Source organism: Acinonyx jubatus, chromosome D4 (genome assembly GCF_027475565.1).
Source record: "Acinonyx jubatus isolate Ajub_Pintada_27869175 chromosome D4, VMU_Ajub_asm_v1.0, whole genome shotgun sequence".
NCBI classification, from domain to species: domain Eukaryota; kingdom Metazoa; phylum Chordata; class Mammalia; order Carnivora; family Felidae; genus Acinonyx; species Acinonyx jubatus.
Window position 1 is genome coordinate 86,359,552 of NC_069391.1, and position 20,961 is coordinate 86,380,512.

The 20,961-nt window shown below is 51.2% G+C and overlaps 1 protein-coding gene across 5 annotated transcripts in view; it reads left to right on the forward strand.

Annotated features, from left to right (window-relative positions):
- RCL1 (RNA terminal phosphate cyclase like 1) overlaps positions 1-20,961 on the forward strand; it is a 57,107-nt gene that overhangs the window by 33,512 nt on the left and 2,634 nt on the right. For 2 of the 5 annotated variants that reach the window (XM_027041145.2, XM_053205337.1), the window contains exons 6-8: positions 4,126-4,251; positions 8,198-8,354; positions 13,155-13,258. In XM_027041145.2, the coding sequence (XP_026896946.2) occupies positions 4,126-4,251; positions 8,198-8,354; positions 13,155-13,258 (387 nt within the window). Of the gene's footprint in view, positions 1-4,125; positions 4,252-8,197; positions 8,355-9,370; positions 9,522-13,154; positions 13,259-17,738; positions 18,191-20,961 lie in introns of those variants that run through there. The other 3 variants (XR_008291312.1, XM_027041146.2, XM_053205336.1) reach the window with 3 other exon arrangements.

Genomic DNA, 20,961 nt, shown 5'->3' on the forward strand with positions numbered 1-20,961 from the left:
AGAGGGTGCCGCCCGGAGTTCTTTGCAGGAGCCCTCAGGACCAGAGGAGCGTGTCACCGAGCCTCCCACGCTGTGACCTGTTCTCTCTGCGTGGCTCCCCTGGGGCCCGTCTCAGGGCCACGCCCAGCACCTCTGTCCCCGGAGCCCCCAGGTTGGCGCACAATTGTATGGCGTTTCTAAGGTGATGTTCTCTGTGGAGAAATGGAGATGCCGTGCAAGTAGGAAGGTTTTTTTAGTTTTCTCTTTAACCAAATACGCATGTACTTTTAGCTCAACCTTATTCTTGTTAACAGGCTCCTGTGTTTTGCCATGTAAATAACCCAGAACGAAACCCTGCTGGTGGCCGTTTGCCTCTGTTGCTGGAAAGTGCGGCAGTCGGTGGCCTTGCGCGTGAAATCCTGCCCACATTCCGGACCGTTTCAGTTTGATTTTTCTCATTTGAGATTTGTGTCCTTCATGCTGTCTCGTGGCAGTGAGCCCTGCTCGGGGCCCATTCTCTGTAGTCTGGAAATGTGATTTGCAGAGTGTGCTGTTTGTTTTGACACAGTCTTGTGGTAACGACATGGGTTCCACGGAGGCTGTCACGCTGGGGTCTCCCCGAATGGTGTCCCGGGTGTGCACACGCCCTGTGAGTGAACCTTTGATGAGGACACTGGGTGGTGGGGAAGGTTCGGGGGTTGTGCAGAGGAGATGGAGAAAGCTGGAAGAGCCCCGGGCGGCGGGCTGTCCCTTTGCTCTTCCCTGCTTCTCCCTCCCGTGTTCTTTGAGCCTCCCTGTATAGAACCGGCGCCAGGAAGACCCCGAGGAACTCCTCGTGTGGGGCCGGGGCTGGGACCCCTGAACCCTCCTCCCAGCTCCTCGGGGAAGGAGCCACAGTGCTCACTCAGATTCCTGTCTGCAAACCAGATGTGAGCTGCCCCTCTCAGGGACACCCCAAAGGAATGTGGGTTTGAACTGAGATCGCCTTCCTGGCCAGTTTTGGAGCCTGGGAAAAAAAGAGCCGCCTTCGGCAAAACGCTCTAGCTGGTTTTGTGGTTTTTGTAGTTGCAAGTCCGGTTGACTGTGGGTCTGAGCTTGGAGGTTGTATTCCCCGTGGGAGGGCCGGGGTTAGAAGAGCCGGCCCTGCTCTTGTGGCTTTAACTGAGAGCACGTCTTTTCCCTCCCTGACCGGCCAGGTCCTGGGCAGGAGCTGGTGTGGGTTCCTGCCAGCAGCTGTGACTGGATGGTGCGGTTACCTTGTATTTAATGCCACCCACTCTCCTCTCCCCCTGCCTGAGGGGGGTGGTGGGGAGAAGGGGGACGCTCTGTTTCCAGTTTGTGGCGCTGTCCCAGAAGCTCATGATTTGGTACCTAAGAGTCAAATGAAGAAGCTGGGGTAGAGGCCCAAGATGGCAGTGAGTTAGAATTTGTAGGACAAACTGGTTTCCTTTCTCCGATTGTAGGGAAGGTACGTAGAGCATCAGTCTGCGTCTCTCTCTTTCCACACCCACACTCGTGTGTGCCTTCTCTGACCTGGAACGCCAGTGAGGGATAGTAGGGCCTAGAACTGTGAAATTGTCTCTCTCGGTTATAGGAGTTCTTAATATGGTATTCACGTATGGACTTCAGAAGGTTCACAGTCTCCTGAAACTGCCTGCAAAATTATGTGGGCATGTTTCTTGAGGGAGGGGCCGTAGCTTTCATCGGGTTCCCAGAAGGATCTCTGATTCCTGAAAGGATAGCAGCCTCTGCTTTGAGATTTGAGTCTTGGGCCTGAAAAGCAGTGACTGGCATTCGTGGGGTTCCCACCACACACTAGGCATCGCCAGGCATTCACGTGCATTCTTTCTTTTGAGCCTCTAAACCCTGAGGGGGGGGGGGGAGAGTATTTTGATTATCCCTCTCTCACTGATGAGGAGGTGGGGCCCCTCATGTGTCTAGCACACTAGACACAGAATGATGGTTCACTGGAGCTGGGACTTGAACACGGATGGTCCGATTCTGGAACTCAGCCTCCACACCACGCTAGGTGGTTCCGCAGTGACTCTGGGTTGTAGCCGCCCTGTCCCTCTGCACTGCCAGGATTCTGATGTAGGACTCCACTGGCCCTGAGTTGGAACAGTTACCCACCTGGTTTCCACATCTCTGGAGGGGCTGGAGGGAGGAGGTTGTCTTTGTGAGGTCAGATCTGTTTAATTTGTATCTCCGTTCTGTGACTCGGTTGTCCTCAGTGTAAGCTCCGGAACTAGGAATCCATGGCCCTGGCCCCTGGGGTCACCGTGAGCATAAGATCAGTTATTAATGTACCTGAAAGGATTTTGGAAGCCGTGGATGCCGTGGGATTATGTCAGGACAGTGGCGTTGGCGCTCTCCTTAGGAGAGTGGACAGCCTCGGGCTCAGAAGGACAGCACCTGCCCAGTCCAAAGGTAGGAGACCCGGCACTGTTTATCTCAGCTGCCTGTGGTCAGAAGTACATTCTGGACAGAGGTGGTGATGTAACCGGGCTTGGCGTGGGTATTGAAAAATTCCTCTTTGCTCTTTCCCCATTTTAGGTTTGCCCTTTGTGTCAAGTCAAATATTTATCGAGTGTTTCTGAGTACACAAATAGGGTGTGAGAGTCATCGGAGAGCTCTGCTCTGTACAGAAGCAGAGCCCCTCTCCTTATGGAATGCATGGTCTTGTTGACGGGCAAGGGCAGCACGTGTGTAGATGAAGAGAGGCGTACGGTAAGGTCAAGAGGAGACCACAGCCCGGCACTGGCTGAAGGGTGTTGGGGAGAGAAGGGGAGCTTGGGGCTGGGACAGTGAAGGGAGGCAGTTCAGGTGGAAGAATCTGGACAGTTTGGGTGAGTGGCGGGGTGCCGAGGCGGGGACGAACCCTGAGCAGACTGATCATAAGATCTGGGAGGACCCGGGCTTAATTGGCAGAGTCTCACCGCCATGAGGAAAGGTTGATCTTCCGGCAAAGGTGCCGGACGGATCAGAAAGCGGAGCTGGGTGCCAGCCGTGTTCTTTGCAGTCTCTGAGCATTTTGTTTCTGCAGCTCGAATGGAAGTGGAATATGTTATTGACAGTAATTTTTGAGCAGCTGGGCTGGACTGGGCAGACCACACCCCCTGTTCTCCCTGTTGGAGTTGCTGTGTGGGGTGTGTATTGGGGTAGTGGGAAGATCACATGTCCTTACTCGTCCGTTTCCCTAGGCTCTTGTCCCATGTACGTAGCCACCTCTTGACTGAACATTGCGCATCGAAAGTGCTCCGTACTGAATTTTTGATTTGTGGGGTTGAGGAGAGCTGGTCTCCATAATGAAGTCAAATTTTAGAGAATTGTTTCCACTTCCTTAAAAACCAGCCTTTTCGCTTGAGTTGCTGATGTCTTTCTCCTTTCTCTCTCTGGGGGTGGGTGCCCTGGTGTAAAAGTGCCAATTATCAGTATTTTGACTGTAAGGTAGCAGTTGTGAGGAGCCTGTCTTGTCCACAAAAGGAGTAATTGATACTTAAATAATTGAAAATAGGCTCTGTTACAAAAACACCCTGTTTAGATCTTTATAAACAGCTACTGTACTGTCTTTCACTGATCTTTTTCTGCTTTTCCTGTCAACAGAACGAGGGGCGGGGGGGGCAGTGGATTGGGATTGGCCCCGGTGAGCCCCAGGGTGGTGTCTGTTCTGGCCTCAGGTTCTCAAGGGACAGACTCATCGGTTCCAGCAGTGGGGGGTGGTCAGACAACAAACACTTCAAAGCGAGCTCGGCTCATGCCAGACAGACAGGCGGTCTTCTTCTCTTGTTCCAGAATTGAGGTGAACCATTTCTAGGGGAAGGGAGGGGCATTGGGTAGGAAGTCTAGAGCAGGGTTGGGAACTTGTTATTTTATACTTTCCAACTCTCTATATCTGGGTGTTTCTCACTGTGATCTTTTTATATAATAATAATATAAAAGTTATATACTAATATGATAACAATTGATGAAAATGCTCTAAAAGTTGAGTTAAAGTGTTACCAAGCTAAGCGATTAAAGACAGATGGAAAGCAGGATGGCTTTGGGAGCCCCGATGTGTTACAGTTCCGCAGATAGCTGCTGGCTTCAGCACTGACTTTCCTCTGTCCTGGCGTGTGAGCAGGACGCACCCTTAACTGCAGACTGCAGGTACTCCGTGCGTGTGTCCCCGCAGATGGCAAACCGGATCGTGGATTCTGCAAGGAGCATCCTCAACAAGTTCATCCCCGATATCTATATTTACACAGACCACATGAAAGGAGTCAGCTCTGGAAAGTAAGTGTGCACGTCTAGAGCCTAATTCTGCAGCTACCCCAGCCTTTTTCCAGTCCTGTTCTGATCAAAATGACAGCTGCCAGCTGTGCTACAGGGCAGCCAGAGGGGAATGATTTCAGAGTTAACTTCCTCCCGGCTTACTGCCATTGTCACCTGCAGGCATCTTTGGAGCGCCTGCCACATGGAAAGTGTCACAGTGGCCAGTGCTGGAGATGAGGGGTCCACACCCTGGCCTGGGGGAGTTAAAACCCAGGTGCTTCCAGCTTTAAATCACATCTGTTCCCACAAAAAATTAAACGAAACAAGTTCGGGGCACCTGGGTGGCCCAGGTGGCTGAGCGTCCGACTGTTGATTTTGGCTCAGATCATGATCCTGGGGTCGTGGGATCGAGTGCCAAGTTGGGCTTCTTGCCGACAGTGTGGAGGCTGCTTGGGATTCTCTCTCTCCCCCCTCTCTGTCTCCCCTTCTCCTGACTTGTGCGCGCTCTCTCGCGTGCGCTCTCTCTCACTCTTAAAAAAAAAAAAAAAGTTTATAAAGTAAACAAGTTCTCCCACCCTGAGTAAATAACAGTTTAGGGGAAAATGTCCTCTGCCACTGGTCCCAGCCAGTTGGCTTCCCTCTCCATCGAGTGGAACAACACTCTTAGAGCCAGAGAGGGTTGTTATTGCAGATTGGAATTGGGTTTAATTAAACCTTTGTAGAAAACCTCACTTTAGAAAATAAAAAGTTAATGATGATCTGTGTAATGAAAATACTTGTTTTAGGCTTTTGGTTGTATATTTAGAAACCAGTAAGTTAGGCAAGCAATTAAGAACTAATTTTTTTATTATGGAAATGTTAAATACACAGAGAAGTTGAAAGGCTAGCACAGTGAACACCTGTGTATTCCTTCTACTTCTAGTTAACAGTGACTGTTTTGCCAAATCGGCTTTACTTGTGTGTGGGTTTTCTGTGTTCTTGTTTTTGCTGAATCATTTCAGTGTGAACGACAGGATCACTAACGTTGGGGAGTCTGCAGCTTGTAGGCTGTGTCTCCTAAAAATAAGAACATCAGGGATTGACTTGTGAGTTCAGACCTCGGTGTTTCTCTGAGCAGGAAGTAGCACACACCCACCCTTGTCCGCGGCCCTTGCATCTGAGCTTTGTTTTGACTTCGGCCAAAGAAGGAGAGAGCAAAGGAGGGGTGAGGGTGATGTGGCATTTCTGACCTTGATAAGGCCCACGGGAGTGACGAAGGTGATTTCAGCCACGTGGCGGTGGCTCGTGGTTCAGCGCTGTAGAGGTGAAGATGTCGGAGGCTGTGGTTGGGAAAGGATTTGTGTGCACAGCTGGCCCTTCCTCTGGTAGTTGGGAATGTCAGTGATGGTCCCGGACCTCTTTGGGGCATTGCTCCGAAACCACCGGTGCCTTCCTCACTTGTATGGTGGGAGTGACGGTGCCGGCACCGTTAGGTCACTGTAAAGATGGAGCGATCACCCACGTCAGCCACTAATGCAATGGCTGGCACGTAGTAGGTGCTGCAGAAAAGGTTCCCTTTCTCTTCCCTTCTTGGCCATTCTCCGGGGAGGGGGATCACAGAGCGGTAGGGGAGGATCAGTGCAGCAGCAGCTGTCTGAGGGGTCTGGCCTCTGGCTCCACCAAAGGGTGGCTGAGAATAGAGCAGAGTGGGCTTGAGGCCATGCTGCCCCCAGCTGTGGTGCAGCTGTTTGTAATGCCATCGACTCAGCTGACCCCCGTGTGCAGTTCAGTCCTGTCCTTGTTAAGGGTGAGTAGGAAGCTCACACAGGGATCAAGATGTGGGCGTGATGGAGATTCGTGGGTCATCAACTCCAAGCCCCACTTAAAAAAATTACGTATAAGAGCAATGCATAACATCAGGCGAGTGTTTGTTTTCTACATCTCAAGCTGCAGAGGACTCATGGTGACCTTCCTTGTCTGTAATGGAAGTGTAAAGCCACAGGGGGGTATTCTCCTCTTCGAGTTCAGCGGGGGATCCCTGTAGTGAGGTTTGCTGACTCTAAGGCTGAGAGAGCGGGTGCTGAAGCCCGGAAGCCTGGGGACCAGAGGTTCCAGGTGGTCTGCGTCAGTTCGTTGACCAGCGTACGCATTTGCCCGTTGGCCCATTTTGATCCTCGCAGTCAGGACCTTAAAAAAATCTAGTCCTTTACCAACTGGGAAGTTTTGGAGGCTGTCGCTTGCAAACTGTACTGATGCGGATGTTCATTGAGGTCGCCTGGTGACCAGCTGCTCTGTCAGCATAACAGGCCCGAGGACACACACACCCAGGTTGAAGGGGAGATACTGGAGGAATGCACACGGAGCTTCGTAGGTTCTCGAGTCCTTTGTTTTTCCTACAACAAATACAGCATTAAATGGAGCAGTTTCGATTAAACATGAAGTTTATTGGAACAACAACTACACACACTTCAAAAATTTCAGAGATGGAAGAGTCCAGAATTCTTGGGAACTGCAGGTGAGTGGGTTGAAGCAGGGAAGGCAGCATATCTTCTGGTTCTGCGTCCCTCTGTTTTCCACTCTGCAAGCTCTCGTGGCTCCGCCTGTACCGCTGAGGGAGCTGGTGCTGCGCCTTCCTCCTGGTCAGGTGACTCGAAGACCACTTCAGCTTGTCCCGTGGCGTGATGGCTGGGTGGCGCAGTGTCCACTGTAGAGCATGACTCGGAGTGCCCAGAACCTTTGTCCTCAAAGGTGTTAGTTAGTAGCCCTTGGCTGCGTAGACACCATTTTCTTTTAAGAAATTAAGGACTGACCAATATAGTTCTCTCATACAGTGAGCTCACTTAGTGCGTTTGAAACACTATTAAATTTATGATTTTATGCACAGTTTTTCTGAGGCAGGTATCTTGGCTAGTCTTGTGCCGGACACGTGGAAAGTGCTTCAGGAACACATGTGTCGAATTGGGTTAAAGGAGGCACGTGGGTGCCGTGATGGCATGTGGAGTGTACATCTGGGAAGTACACATTTAAAAGGCACCGGGCAAAGTAGACATCTGTGAGGTGTTAAATTTGGAACTTTTAGGGGAGAGAGACTTGTTTTTATTGTTTGTGGACCGATTTTGTTTTGTGTCAGACTGGTTGTCGCTGAGCTCTCTAGGAGCAGGAACACTCGTGTACGTGGTGCCTCACGTCCTGGCCACAGAAGCTTTCTGCCACCTGTTTGTTGGGGTGCGTGAACAAATGAGTCAGCAGTGATTCTGGACGAGAAAGGCGTTAGCTTCTGGCTGTTGGTAGTAGAAACACAGCGGAAGAGGACGCGGTGCTAGCTGGTTATCTCAAATGAATTCTGAGGTGGGGATGTTCCTTCATCCAAGGTGTGCCTTCCCTGGGCCTTTTCTGGCTCGTGTGGTACGTCCTCATCACGGGGGATGAACAGCCTGATGTTTCAGGTGGCCTCCAGGCCGCTCCTTCCTTCTGGATTGGTTGAGGGCCCAGTACTGTGGGTAGAGAATTCTCGTAGGCTTTGGAGTCTGGAAGACCTGCCTCTGAAACGCGCATCTCGGTCACTTGCTGGCGGTGTGGACTTGGTGCAGGTTGTTTTGTTTCTCACGTGTTACATGGGATGGTAATACTTACCTTGCAGACTTACAGCGTCAGACCCCTAGCTCAGAAATTGGCCACCAGTAGGTGCTCGATATCTGGTGGCCCTTGTTAACGCTACTTTATACGTCGGTGGTGACAAACTCTCGCAGTGGGGTCTCTCCCAGGGTAGGCGTTGGGGGAAAGGGGGGGAAGGCAGGGCCGGTAGGAGAAGCCGTGCAGACTCGGGCCTCCTTTGGTTCCGCCCTGCATGCTCTCCCTGTCATTGGTATTTCTAGTGTAAGCCGGTGGGAGTGCTGGCAAGGCTTGGTGTGGCCACACAGAAGGCCACCAGAAAGCTGTGCGCCCCACTTTATCAGCCGTACTCACGTCCGTGCCTTTGAATCTCCAGGTCTCCGGGTTTCGGGTTGTCACTGGTTGCGGAAACCACCACTGGCGCCTTCCTCAGTGCCGAGCTGGCCTCCAGCCCCCAGGGCCAGGGGGCTGCCGTGCTTCCGGAGGACCTCGGCCAGAACTGCGCCAAGCTGCTGCTCGAAGAGATCTATAGGGTACGTCTCGGCCTCTGCAGGTCTGGGAGCGGTGCCATCAGGGAGCGGTTCGCTGTCTCTCATTCTGACTCCTTAGCAACTTTCTTCTCCTCCGAGGGCTTGAGCCAAGGAATTAACTTCTTCCTACGCATTCAGCAGTTTAGCATTAGCTAGTGTACTAGATTAGGTAAGCTAGTCAGTGAGCAGAGATCCAGCCCCTGTGGTTCGGGATACAGAGCAGGTAAGTTTAATGGGGAGAGGAAAGAACTGGAACAAGAGAGAGAAGGTAAAAACGGAGCATGTTTGGTGGTGACTGGCCAGGTGAAGAGCAGACACTGCCTTGACCCCACAGGTGCCATCTCCCGGCTCCCCCAGTCCGGCCGTAGGGGAATGGGGGTGCGCTCTTCTCAGATTTCTCAAGAGAAACTGGAAATCTGGATTTGTATGTGACAGTTCAGATAGAAAATAATATCAACAGGCCGCATTGTGCAGCGTACTCTCAAGCACAGAAGAATGTCTTGGGAAGGCAGTCCTGCGTCCAAGCGTGGTCGGGGCTTGGAAGGGCCTGCGCACAGGACGGCGGGAGTGGGAGTGCCCTCTCTGTCGCCACGGTGCTTTCTCTGCCCGTCCAGACAAGCAGCACACACGCTGTGTGCTCACACACTGTTTCCTAAGATAGTTGAGGTGACCTCAGAGAAGCAAGGAAGAAATAAGGAAGGAAGGAAAAATGATGGCAGGAGAAAATAAGATGAAGCCACCTGAAAATACATTCTTCGTGACCTTACACGCTTTATTTAGTGGGGAGTCCCAAATCTGGCTCCAGGATTTGTTACCCTGCACTACCTTTTGTCTTGGTTCCATGTCAGGAAGCCCAGACTTTCCCTCTGACGTGCAGAATCCAGGCTCTGAGGGACGGTCACTGCCCTGCTGTGGATGCGAGGGCCCACGTTTTAGAACTGAGCACAAGTGGGAACCATACTCTGGGTGATACGCTACCAGATGGCGTGTAGCATTTGTAACCTGTCTTTCTTCTCTAGCTGAAGGGCCTTTCGTCTCTGTATTTGTCTGTGTATTTATTCTCGGACACTAGACATCTCTGTGGTACTTTTCTGGAGTCTCCCGGGGAAGCTTTGCCGTGTTTAAAGCAGCAAAACTCACATGGGAGCCCAGTGAAATAAGACCAGTAAGGCGGGTAGAGTGGTGATTTTTTTTTTTTTTCTTTCCTTTCTTCCTTTTTCCACTGTAGCTGATTAACCTCTGAGGTAGGGTGATGCTTGGGCCATGGGTATTGATCCCTGAACAGGCCTCACTAAAGGAAAACAGCTTATTAACGCCATCTACTCCCCTGATCCAAGTCAGCATTCTTGAAAATATGTTACCGGTCCCAGGGTGGAACAAGTAAGAATGAACTGTTTCTTCAGAGTTGATTGAAATTTCCAGGTCTGAAATGGCTCTATTTAACGTCCATCTGGTTAAAATGGAGGACAGACTGTACCTGTCTGCGTTGGAGTGCCTCGATCGTCTGTACGCAGCGATTCAGCTGGGAACTAGTGGAGGAAGGGAATCACCCTGTCGGATGAAATCCTCCCAGAGGAGGAAGTATCTCAACACGGTTCTTGTGCGGCTAGAGTCTGGCCTCCGCTTTTTTGCTTTTTTGATGCTAAACCAGCCCAATGTTTGGTGCTACATTGAGTGATTTTTGAAAGATGGGTGGTAACGGGAAGCTGGGAGTGAATGATCGAGAGCTCACTCTGCCTGTTACTTAGTTCAGGAAGATTGTCATCTCGGCATTTATGAGGGAAGACTGCATCCTGTGGTGACTGGCAGGCGCTCTCTGTGACTGTGGGGATGCTGCTGTCTCTTTCTAGCTGACCTGGGGGCATCAGAAGCATCACGTTACAGAATAGCCCAGTGGGGGCCCACGAGCACAGCTGGAGTGTATGTTACATCCCTGTAAAGAGCAGATTGTAAGCCTCTGGGTGAGAGCACAGCCCATCGTCAGTCCACCCGAGAGGAAACGTGCAATCTGGATTAGGTTATTTTATTTTATTTTTTCTTTACGCTCCAGTTAAGTTCTGTTTTATACCATCGCCTTATGCCTGGACCAGGTTTTTTGCCTTTGTTTTTAATCATTGAGAAAACTGTGTGTGTGTCTGTGATCCTTAATTGTCAAAAGGATGAAAACACTTTATGCTTTCCTGAATAATTTTTCATAGGTGTGTGATATGATATGGTTTAAATGAGTCATAAAACCCATCCCTTGGGGGCACCTGGGTGGCTCGGTTAAGCGTCCAACTTCTTTTTCTCGATATCAGCTGAGGTCACCATCCCATGGTTCGTGAGATCGAGCCCTGTGTCAGGCCCAGCATTCCTGTGCAGACAGCATGGAGCCTACTTGGGATTCTCTCTCCCTCTCTCTGCCCCTCCCCTGTACACACACAGTCTCTGTCTTTCTCAAAATAAGTAAATAAACCTAAAAAAAAAAATCCATCCCTTGGAGGGTCCCGTTTATTTTTTTACCAACGTTTTAACCCTCTGGTCTAATCCCTTGTTTCATTTATGTCTCCTCTGTTCCCAGGCCCCCTTGATTACGCCACAGGCTCTCTGGGGCTGCGTTTCTCGTCTGCCTTTCATTGCCACCACCTGCTGCCCTCGCGTCCGCCTGCCTCTCTAGCATCTTCTGTAGATCAGGTCTCCCCCTGAGATACTGATCTGATCGTTTCACCCCTGTGCTCAGAGACCTTCTCCAGCTTCTCACTTTCCCAAGATAAAGTCAAAACCCTCAACTCAACCTGGTTAGAAAAGCCAGTCTGTGTATGTCCTCTTCTCCCCGTGGTCTCGCCTTCTCCTCTGCAGACAGTAGGCAGCCACTTCACTGGCCTCCTGGCTGCTCCTTGCTGGCCCTGGGTCCAGTTTACCCCATCCTCCTGCTGTCCCCTCCAGGGCCAGCTCCCGTCCCCCTCCCCAGAGCCTCCCTCTGCTGCCAGCCGGGTGACAGCCCTCTCCTGCTCGCCTTGGCAGCCCCAGTGGCCACACCCCCCTGCTGCATAGCACTGGCTCCACTTGAATTGTCCCTATTCCTGCCCCTGTATCATCTTTGCCACAAGACCAGAGCCACTCAGTACAGGTTCTACACCCCGTGCCTCGGGGGTAGCCCCATCACTCCCTCCGTGGTATCCTGTGCACAGACCCTGACATATTTATCGCACTAAAATATCGGTCTAGCGCGTACTAGAAGTCCGTGAGCATGGTAGAATAGCAACACAGTGATAAGAAGGAGAGACTGAAGAGAACAGTTTAACTTTAGACAGTTGTGAGAGGGAGCAAGTTCTGTCAAACAGAGTTAGTTTCCTTGGGCCTCCTGTTCTCCGTGTGGGTCAGGTTTTCCTTTGTAGATGGAAATACGTACGCAGTAACTCTTCTTAAAATTTGCTAAATGAGGTGAATATTGTCCTTTACTATCTCCAGTGGTTTGCGAAGAGCAGTAGATTTTCATAAAGGCCAGCTGTAGCAGAAACCCCTTTATTTTCTGACTGTTGTCACAGAGTGTGACACAGAGAATGAGTGTCTGTGCCTGAAAACTGATTTATCCGCTACCCTGCCCGCACTAACAGAGGACAGAGGCGTACCCACATAAACAGTGGGTGCACAGTCTGAGAGAGCCTCGCCTCGGACAGGGATGCACTGTGCTAGAAACCGGGTTTCTTACGGTGACGTGTGCCAAATACATAGAGATCCAGGGTCATCCTGCTTTCATTGTGGACAGTGTTAAGTTTGAATGGTTCGAAATCAAATTACCCCAGGAGGAATGATGAGAGATCAAGACAAATTTAAGGGCACAGATGTCAACAGCTGTCATGCAAGCCTCTGCTGAAGCAAAATGGCGGCAGAGGTGGACAAATTCAAGAGCGAAAGAAGAAGGGCAGCCAAAGCAGTTGCATCTCAGGAGAGAGTTTTGTTCTGCGTACTGATACGGAAGAAAAGGAAGGAGGAGTTGGGGGGAGGGGAATAACGCACCCTCAGTAAGAACCGAGGGGGTGATCATAGTCGTTGCCCAGGTTTAAGGCGTGCACAGGGAGAGGTGGAGGCCCCTCGAGCGTGGCCGACCGTTTCTGAGTGTGACAGAGTGTGTGCACAGGTGGTGCCTGTGGAAGGTGATGTTCCATTCACGTCACCTTAACTGTGGTGCTCCGTGACAGATCAGATCAATAGAAACAACCTTCATTTAGCCCTAGGTATTCAGCTATGGAACCGAGTACACGTTTTTGCCCCTATGTCCTGCCGCGGCTTTAGTTACAAAGGCAGAGTGGCGTTTTTCACTAGATGCGCCTCAGTAGACTTGAGTGTCTATTCATTCTCGTAGTCTCTGCGATTGCAGTTCTTTTTTTTTAAATTTTTAAAAATTTTTAACGTTTATTTATTTTTGGGAGAGACAGAGTGCAAGCAGGAGAAGGGGCAGAGAAGGAGACACAGAATCCAAAGCAGGCTCCAGGCTCTGAGCTGTAGCACAGAGCCTGTCGTGGGGCTCAAACTCATAAACAGTAAGATCATGACCTGAGCCGAAGGATGCTCCACCGACTGAGCCACCCAGGTGCCCCTGCAGTTGTTTTTATTAACTGTTTACCCCCTTGAAGTTACTTGGTATAAGGATCGCTCTTACAAGACCGGTATTGTGTTTCATTATTGCTTGAACTTTGTTGCCTGCTCTTCTGTGCTTCAGATATTCTGGGTGTCTGGGGTCTGTTTCCTTCTCTCTGTTTTGTTGGTTTTCCATTTTCTGGTTGGTAGAACGATTAATCTTGAAAGTGTTTGTGTTTACAGGGTGGATGTGTTGACTCGACCAACCAAAGCCTGGGTCTGTTGCTCATGACCCTTGGACAGCAGGATGTCTCCAAAGTCCTGCTAGGACCGCTGTCTCCCTACACGTGAGTCGTTTTTCTTCCACCTTGCGCCGTGCCATCCAGTTCAATCCTGCAGTTGCACAAAACCACCCAGGTGTCGTATTGCGTATAGCGTGTCGCCGTGAACGCTTTCTCGTACCGTTGCTTACATGAACTGGAGGTTGTCACCCTAAACCCGGTATTTAGCGAGGATTTTGCTTCACATCCTTTCTTGTAGCTTCATCATTCCTCTGTGTCATTCCCATGATATGATGTGAGAGTTACGTGAGAAATACCAGACAGTTCTTTCGTCTGTGCTTTAGATTTTGTTTCCATTTTAAAGGTAAACTGGTTCTGTTAATGACTTGGATTTTGTTGCTCTTTAAACCCCTCTTTTCCTTAGCTGTGGCAAAAAGGACTGTCTTTTTGTCCAAGATGGTAGGGTGTGAGCAGGCTGGAAAGCCGGAGGAAGAGACAGAGTTCGTAGGCATACTGCTGGACTAGCGGGGAGGTTAGAGAGGTGAGTTTGAGGCTGTGGGTGTCCTCCAGAGTTGACGGCTAAGGCATTAAAGCAAGCACTCTCCAAAAAGAGCAGCTCTCAGAAGACTTCAGTGATACACGGCACAGGGGGAGAAGCATTTCCCACTGATAGTACTTGAGGTTGCCGTAACAGCCTGTTGGAGCGCTGATATCTGCGAGTGTGTACTTATCCACTCAAGATCATTCGTACTCATCTGTGAGTGGGGAGCAGGGCCGGCTGGGCCTCATGGGAGGACGTTTTCAGGTAGATATGAGACTGAACTGTCCTTTTTCGGTTATCATGGTACCGATGCTGTATGTCTGAAAGGTACAGTACTGTGATAACTGAAGAATGATGGTGCCATCACATTGAGAGAGGGGGCGAGCGCAGCCATGGGGTGCTGCGTTCTCCGCCATGGCTCCAGGGGCCTGGAGACAAAGAGCTCAAAAGACATTCTTAAGGAGGCTTCTTTTTTTTTTTTTTTTTTTTTTGATTAATGGGGGGAGGTTGTTTTGAACAGGGAGGTGGAAGAGAGAGAGAGTCCATTCTGTTAACAGTGGGGGAAGACTGGTAAGCAGGAAGCCGGTGAGGACCACACGGTCTCCCAATAACTCGTCTAAAGTATCTCACAGGACATGGGACCCGAAATTGAGTAAATGGCACACTCACACCAGGGGTCAGCATTGCTGAGATAGACTTGGTAATTCAGGCACTCGGAGAGGAGGAGGTCAGGGCTAGGAGCACAGCACCCCCGAGTGCAGAGATTTGCTTCCCGGAGAGAGTTTCCTGGAAGCTGCTGACAGTCTGCGGCTGCCATGGCCCCTTCAGCCGGGCAGCCGTTCTCACCGCTGTTGCTTTGCCCACATCTGTCCGCCTCAGGGCAGCAGAAGGCCTCCTGCTCACACAGCACCAGGCCCTGTCTTGAAATGCATGTGGTCATGGGCCATGGGGTTTGGCAGAACGTGGTGTGAAAAACAGAATGCATATTTTTATTTTTCCTTGACGGTTTTTTTTCTTGGAGATTTTTTTTTTTTCTTCAGTTTGGCTACAGGGCCTTTATAATCTTTTCAAGTCAGCAGCCCCTGCGGAGATGGCCAAGATGTGACTGACATTTTTAAAAGTTCCTGTGTCCTCCTTGACTCACTTTTCACCAAACATTAATTGCAGTGTCCTGTCTTCCAGAAACCTTGCCTAAAATTATACCGTCTCCTGGGAAAACAAAGCGGTCTGCTCTGAATGGAGCTTCAGAGGAATAGGACAGATTGTAAAATTATGTGTTTTAAGACTTGGGGCTCGGACTTACAGGACATTTGTCCTCTGGGTTACCTGCCTCCCAGGGCTTCATGTAAGAGGGGCTGCCATGGGTGGGAAAGGACTGCCTCCCTTCTTTTCGGTACTTTCTGGTAAGCTAGCATTAGCGTGGGGGTAAGGAGGTTTATTTTTGAAAGCTGTATTTTTGAAAGGATCTGTTTAGGATCCTTTTTTTTTTCTTTCTTAATTTTATTTATTTGTTTTTGGGAGAGCACAAGTGGGGGAGGGATAGAGAGACAGGAACAGAGGATCTGAAGCGGGCTCTGTGCCTACAGGCTGACAGCAGCAAGCCTGACGTGGGGCTCGAACTCAAAAACCGCAAGATCATGACCTGAGCCGAAGTCGGACGCTCACCTGACTGAGCCACCCGGGCGCCCCTGTTTGGGATCCTTTATCCTCGTGGAAGGCTCTGGCGGTCCAAAGTGACAAAGGGGCAAAGGTGGGAAGAAATATATGTCCTTCAGGGACGCAGCAGGCGAAGCTAACATCGTACTTGTATACGGTGAAGGGTGGAAAGGGATGGAATCCGCAATGAGGACAGCCACACTTGGGAGGAGCAGTTTATCCTAATCCAGTTCAGGAGCTTTTGAGGTCAAACTGTCGCACTTACTTTTATGCGCAGTTAAAGTCCTAAAAATCCGTTTTCTGAAACCTCAGGTTTCTAATGAAAACCAGAAGCAAGACCCTCTTTGGTTTAAAGAAATGTATTCTGGCCCTTTGCACATTTTGATTTTTATAGATAGCTTTTCAAATGTCTGTTGACAGAGCACTGGGAGTAAGGAGGATATTTTTTCTTGCTTTCAAATCCTTTCTGGAAAATAAGGGTCTCTGTGTTCTTCTTTTCCTCTTCCCTCTGTCTTACTTCAGGAGATTGCCGTTGGCTTCCTGTGTTACTTGAGAAAGTAAGTCTGTATGTGTGAAATTCTTCAGGAAGGCCAGAAAGATGTTTTTTCCCCGTAGAATAAAATAGGGTTGGATGGCATGCCGGTACGTGTATGCTCTATTTCTGTTGACTTCGTTGAGTTTTAGATAGTTAGAGTTGGCGGTGGTGGTTCTGCCTTTCCCTCAAAACGCTTAACTTTACAGTTTAGGGGAGGATTTACACTTTATGTGAAAGCAGGTTTAACAGCAAGGAAAATACTAATGAGCATCTTAATTGGCGCTTTTGGAAATTGTTCACGATTGGGGGCTGCGGTTACCAGAGCGTTCTGCGTCCTGCCAGTGCGCAAGCATCACAGTCCCCCCTGTGTGCGTTTCAGTTCTGGCTCTGCCCTGGAGCACGGGAGACCGTGGACAAGGCACTGAGCGGGTCTGCGTATCTGTGTCCTCGGTAGTGAAGGTGGCTGAGTGGTCCTGCGGCCCTGGGTTTGTGGAGGTGGTATGAGGCTTTAATGAGGCCGGGTACCTAGTCCTCCCAGCCGTGCGGTGTGCCTGACAGAGCTCAGTCTGTGCTGAACAGCGAGATTCCTGCCTCCACATCCCCTCTGTCTGGGAAGTCCAGTATCCCAGTAAGGTCACTTTGGACACCTGGAGGCCTAGTAAACTTGCGTTGGGTATTCTCAGGCCTGAAGTCACCATAAATTGTCTGTTCAGCGACTCTAAATCTGTGTCCGTTATGAGCAACTTCCTGCAGTTGTTTTACTAAACAAACCATTCCCATCTTACGTACTATTCCCGAGAATTGTGTAGGGTCGGTTTCTTTAACAAGCACTTACAGTATTTACTGTTGTCCAGATGTTGTTTGAAGTGCTTTCAGAATATGAATTCACTTAGTTTTCATGATGACCCTATGCGGGGGGGTGATAAAAGCAGGTAGGTACCCTTCGCTGTACATTTTACAGATAAGGGGGTTGGGGCACAGAGAGGTCGAGCCACGTGCCCGGAGGCACATGGGCCAGCCGTGGGGTTCTGACCGAGACAGTCTCGTCCAGAGTCCCTGCGTCCCTGACGCACTGAGCTCTTGTGTAAGAGCTGGGATTGCATCCACGTTGCTGGGCTCCACGCACTTTGCTGCCTGGGGCAGGGTGCCATGCCACATCTTTTCAGAGTCCTCGTTTCAAATTCTGCCGTAAAACGATCTCCTTCTATCTTTAGTTCGAAGTCTAAAATAAATCATGTCACTTTGTTTTTTTCTAACTTTAATAAATGACCTCTTTCCACTGCTTGTGAAGAGCTGGGGAGCAAGAGCCTGGTGTCCCTTTTGTCACTGACTGATGGGGACGGTGGGCTCCCCTGGTCTGGCGCACAGCCTGCGAATGACGCCCGGCTGTTTGGGTCCAGTCGCTCAGTTGCTGTCTGCAAGCTGGCGGGGCGCCGCCGCACCTCACGTTTGGGGGTGCTTGCGGTGCTGCAGGGCCCTGGCACTCTTATTATCACACAGTCAGAGCCCCAGCACGGAGCTGGCATATGGGAAAAGCACACGATATCGTCAGTTTTCCAGATGAAACAAAATTCGGTTTGTAAAGGCAGCCGGAGGCAGGGAGCCAGGCTGGGAGGGATGTGGGTCCCAAGGCCAAGTTCGGCCGAGAGCTCACGTTCACTCTCGGAACAGAGGCCAGCGGGCTTTGGGAAAGCCTCTGTTTGGCCACAAAAAGCACCGCCAGTGTGTTTTTTAAAAGCTCCTGTGTAATGACTCTGGGGACGTCATTGAGCAGGTTCTCTTCCTGTTCCCGGGTCTTTCCCCTCCACTTGCAGAGCAATGCCCGAGGCCTGAGAAGCAGGCAACCCTAATATCGAAGTGCCTTGGTGGAGCAGGAAGCGGGACCATCTGTCCAGATTGTGTTTGTGGAGCGGCCCGAGAGAGCGCTGTCCCGTGACCTCTCATCGCCTCCCGTCAGGCTTCTGAAGGCAACGGGGGCTGTGTTTAAGAGGTGGGCGAGCCACCTGTCAGGTCCCGGGCACTTGGGGTTTGGTGGGCAGGTGAGCGGGAGCCCACTGGCCTCCACCTGTTGACCAACGATGGTGGTGGAACAGCCCCCACTTGGCAAATAGACAGGAAGACTGCTCTGTGTGCTCAAGGATTCTCTGAAACCTGCTTGTCAGACGGACTGGAGGCTTTCATGGAAAAGGAGGTTGTCGTTTTCGGTTTTGTTCTTCTAAAAACAGATCACTTTTTCCCGAACAACAACCAGAGAAGCTCACGACAGGTACGATTGTCTAAATCAGGGGTTCGGACCTTCGCGCGGGGGTTATGTAGAAAGAATCCCAGTCACCTCTGCAGGTACACGGAGCAATGCAGGTGGTCGCCGCTCCGCTGAGGGACAGGGCTGCCGTGAGCGCGCCACACGTCACTCCCGGCTGGCCGGCGGCCGCATGCTGTGTCCAGCAGGCGAGGGTGCGTGGTGTGCCATTGGCGTCCGGGGGAGAGGGAAGGGCGGGAGTGGGGCCTCTCGGGCCTGGGTGCGGGCGGCGGAGAAGGGCACCGGCCGGCGAGGATGTGACTTGGTTAATGACTTGTTTCATCCCTTCAGGAGACCGTTAAGATTTAACGTCGCCTGTGGTTAGGGTCTCGGCTTCTGGAGAACCGGGCCGGAGGCGGAAGGACATTCCGAAGGCTGCCCCCAGCCCCTCAGGCGGGCTTCCTCAGCCGGGCAGGCGGGCCGGCAGGCCGGCAGAACACCTTGTAAAACGTGGACCCCACCAGGTCCAAAGGCCGCAAATACCCTGGAGCTGCAAATATGCAGGCCTGCATCCTTCTCCGGGAGCCCAGGAGCACGCGGGGGCCCCTCGGGGATTCTGCCAGCTGCCCAGGGGGTCTGGGTTTTCCAGCACAGTCGACTCATTCACGGTGCGGCCGGCCGGGGAGGCCCTGGGAGCGGAGCGTGCCTGGGCTGCGTTAGCGCTCAGGCCGCGAGAGAACAGACTATTTTCTCCTTAGAACGCAGACGGGGTGAGGTGGCTGTGCCCTCCCCCTGGCTGCCAGCTGGAAGCTTTGCCCACGGATGCAGCTTGTTGATCCATGGGTTTGATGTGTTTGTTTTCTCTCCTGGGACAGGCTGGGGGGTGTGGTGAGGCTGGGACAGAGAGCGAGAAACTGAAATGTTCAGTTGGTGAGAAGACCGGGAAGCCAGCAGGGGAAGAAGCGACTTCCCCTCCCTGCCAGGAATGTGGACTCGCCCTGGCTCCTGACTTCTGTTTGCTGCCTCCTCACCCAGCGGTGCCCAGCAGCTGGAGTGGCTCTGAGTAGTAGACAAGGTCTTTGCCCTGGAGGTGCTTTACCCAAAGGGGACGGGGCAGTTGTGAGCCCATGGCGCACGAGCAGTAATCGGACACCACGAGCAGGGCCGGGAATGCTGTCCTATCTCAGAGAGGTTGCCGGCTGGGGAAGCCTCGCCGGAGAGTTGGCAGATGGGATGTCGCTTTATTTATTTTTTTAATTCCTTTAATTTTTTAATGTTTATTTATTTCTGAGAGAGAGGCAGAGAGCAAGTGGGCGGGGGGCGGGGTGGGGGGGAACAGAGAGAGACAGGGAGACCCAGAATCCGAAGCAGGCTCCAGGCTCCGCGCTGTCAGCACAGAGCCTGATGCGAGGCTCGAACTCACAGACCGTGAGATCATGACCTGAGCCAAAGTCAGACGCTCAACCGACTGAGCCACCCAGGTACCCCTGGGCTGTTGCTTTAAAGATGGAGATGAAGAGAGAGCCGAGAAGCGAGGGGCTTTCCTGCGAGCGTGCCCCATGCACGAGAACTGCTTTCTGGGGTAGTTACTCTTTCTTCTCTTAGTCCCTGAAATGCTGGTCACGTCAGCCGGACGGGGTGAGGGATTGTCCCAGCCCCGTTTCTCCTTTTTGCCCTTTCCCTCCTGTGTAGGTGGAAGGGCAGAGGGACAGGAGGGGGTAGAAAATGCACCCCAGGAGGTGCCCCACGCTCAGTTGTGTCTACACTGTGTGAGCGCGGGAGCCAGGTTCAGTATGTCTTCTGAACTTCACAAATACCATATATATGTATTCTAGTCAGTGGTGTTGAGATATAATTCACGTGCCACACAGCTTGCCCATTTAAAGTGTGCAGTTCAGTGGTTTTTAGCGTATTCACGAAGTCGTGTAACCGTAACCACAAGTTTAGAACATGTTGGGCACCGCAGGTAGAAGCCCTCTGCCCGTTCACAGTGGCCCCCGGCCTTCCCCATGCCTGGCCCGGGACCCGCGGCCCTGGCCAACCACTGGTCTCCTCTCTGCCTCCAGGGTCTGCCTCTAGTGGCCACTTCACATACATGGGCTCCTGCAGCGTGTGGTCTTCTGCGTCCGGCTTCTTCCCTAGTGTCAGGTTTTCAGAGTTTGTGCTGTGACTGGGTCAGTGCCGCCTTTCTTTTCTAGGCCGAATAATCTGCTGTTTTGTGTAGCCACGCAGCAGTTGATGGGCATTTGGGTTGCTTCTGCCTTTTTGACTGTTTTTGAGCAATTTTGTCGCAGACCTTTGTGTCAGGCCTTTGTGTGGGCGTATGCTGCATTTCTCCTGTGCACGTACCTGAAAGGGGAGTTACTGGGTCATGTGGTGGCTTCTTATTTAAGATTTAACCGCCAGACTGGGAACACACCGTGTTCCCTTCCAGCCAGCAGCGAACAGGGGTTCTAACTGCTTCACATCCTCACCCACACCTATGTTCTCTCTCTTTTTGATTGTAGCCCTTCTATAGGGTGTGAGGTGGGACCCCATAGTGGTGTCTTCATTTCCCTCATGACTAATGATGTTGACCATCTTTTTATGTGCTTGTTAGCTATTTGTAAGGCTTTGGAGAAATGTCTATTCACATCCTTTGCCTATCTTTAATTGTATTTCTTGACTTTCTGTTTTTGTTTTCTGAGTTGTAAGAGTTCTTTATATAATCTCGATACCAGACTCTTATCAGGTATTTGATTTGCAAATATTTTTTTCCATCCTGAGAGCTGTCTTTTTACTTTCTTCATAATGTCTGT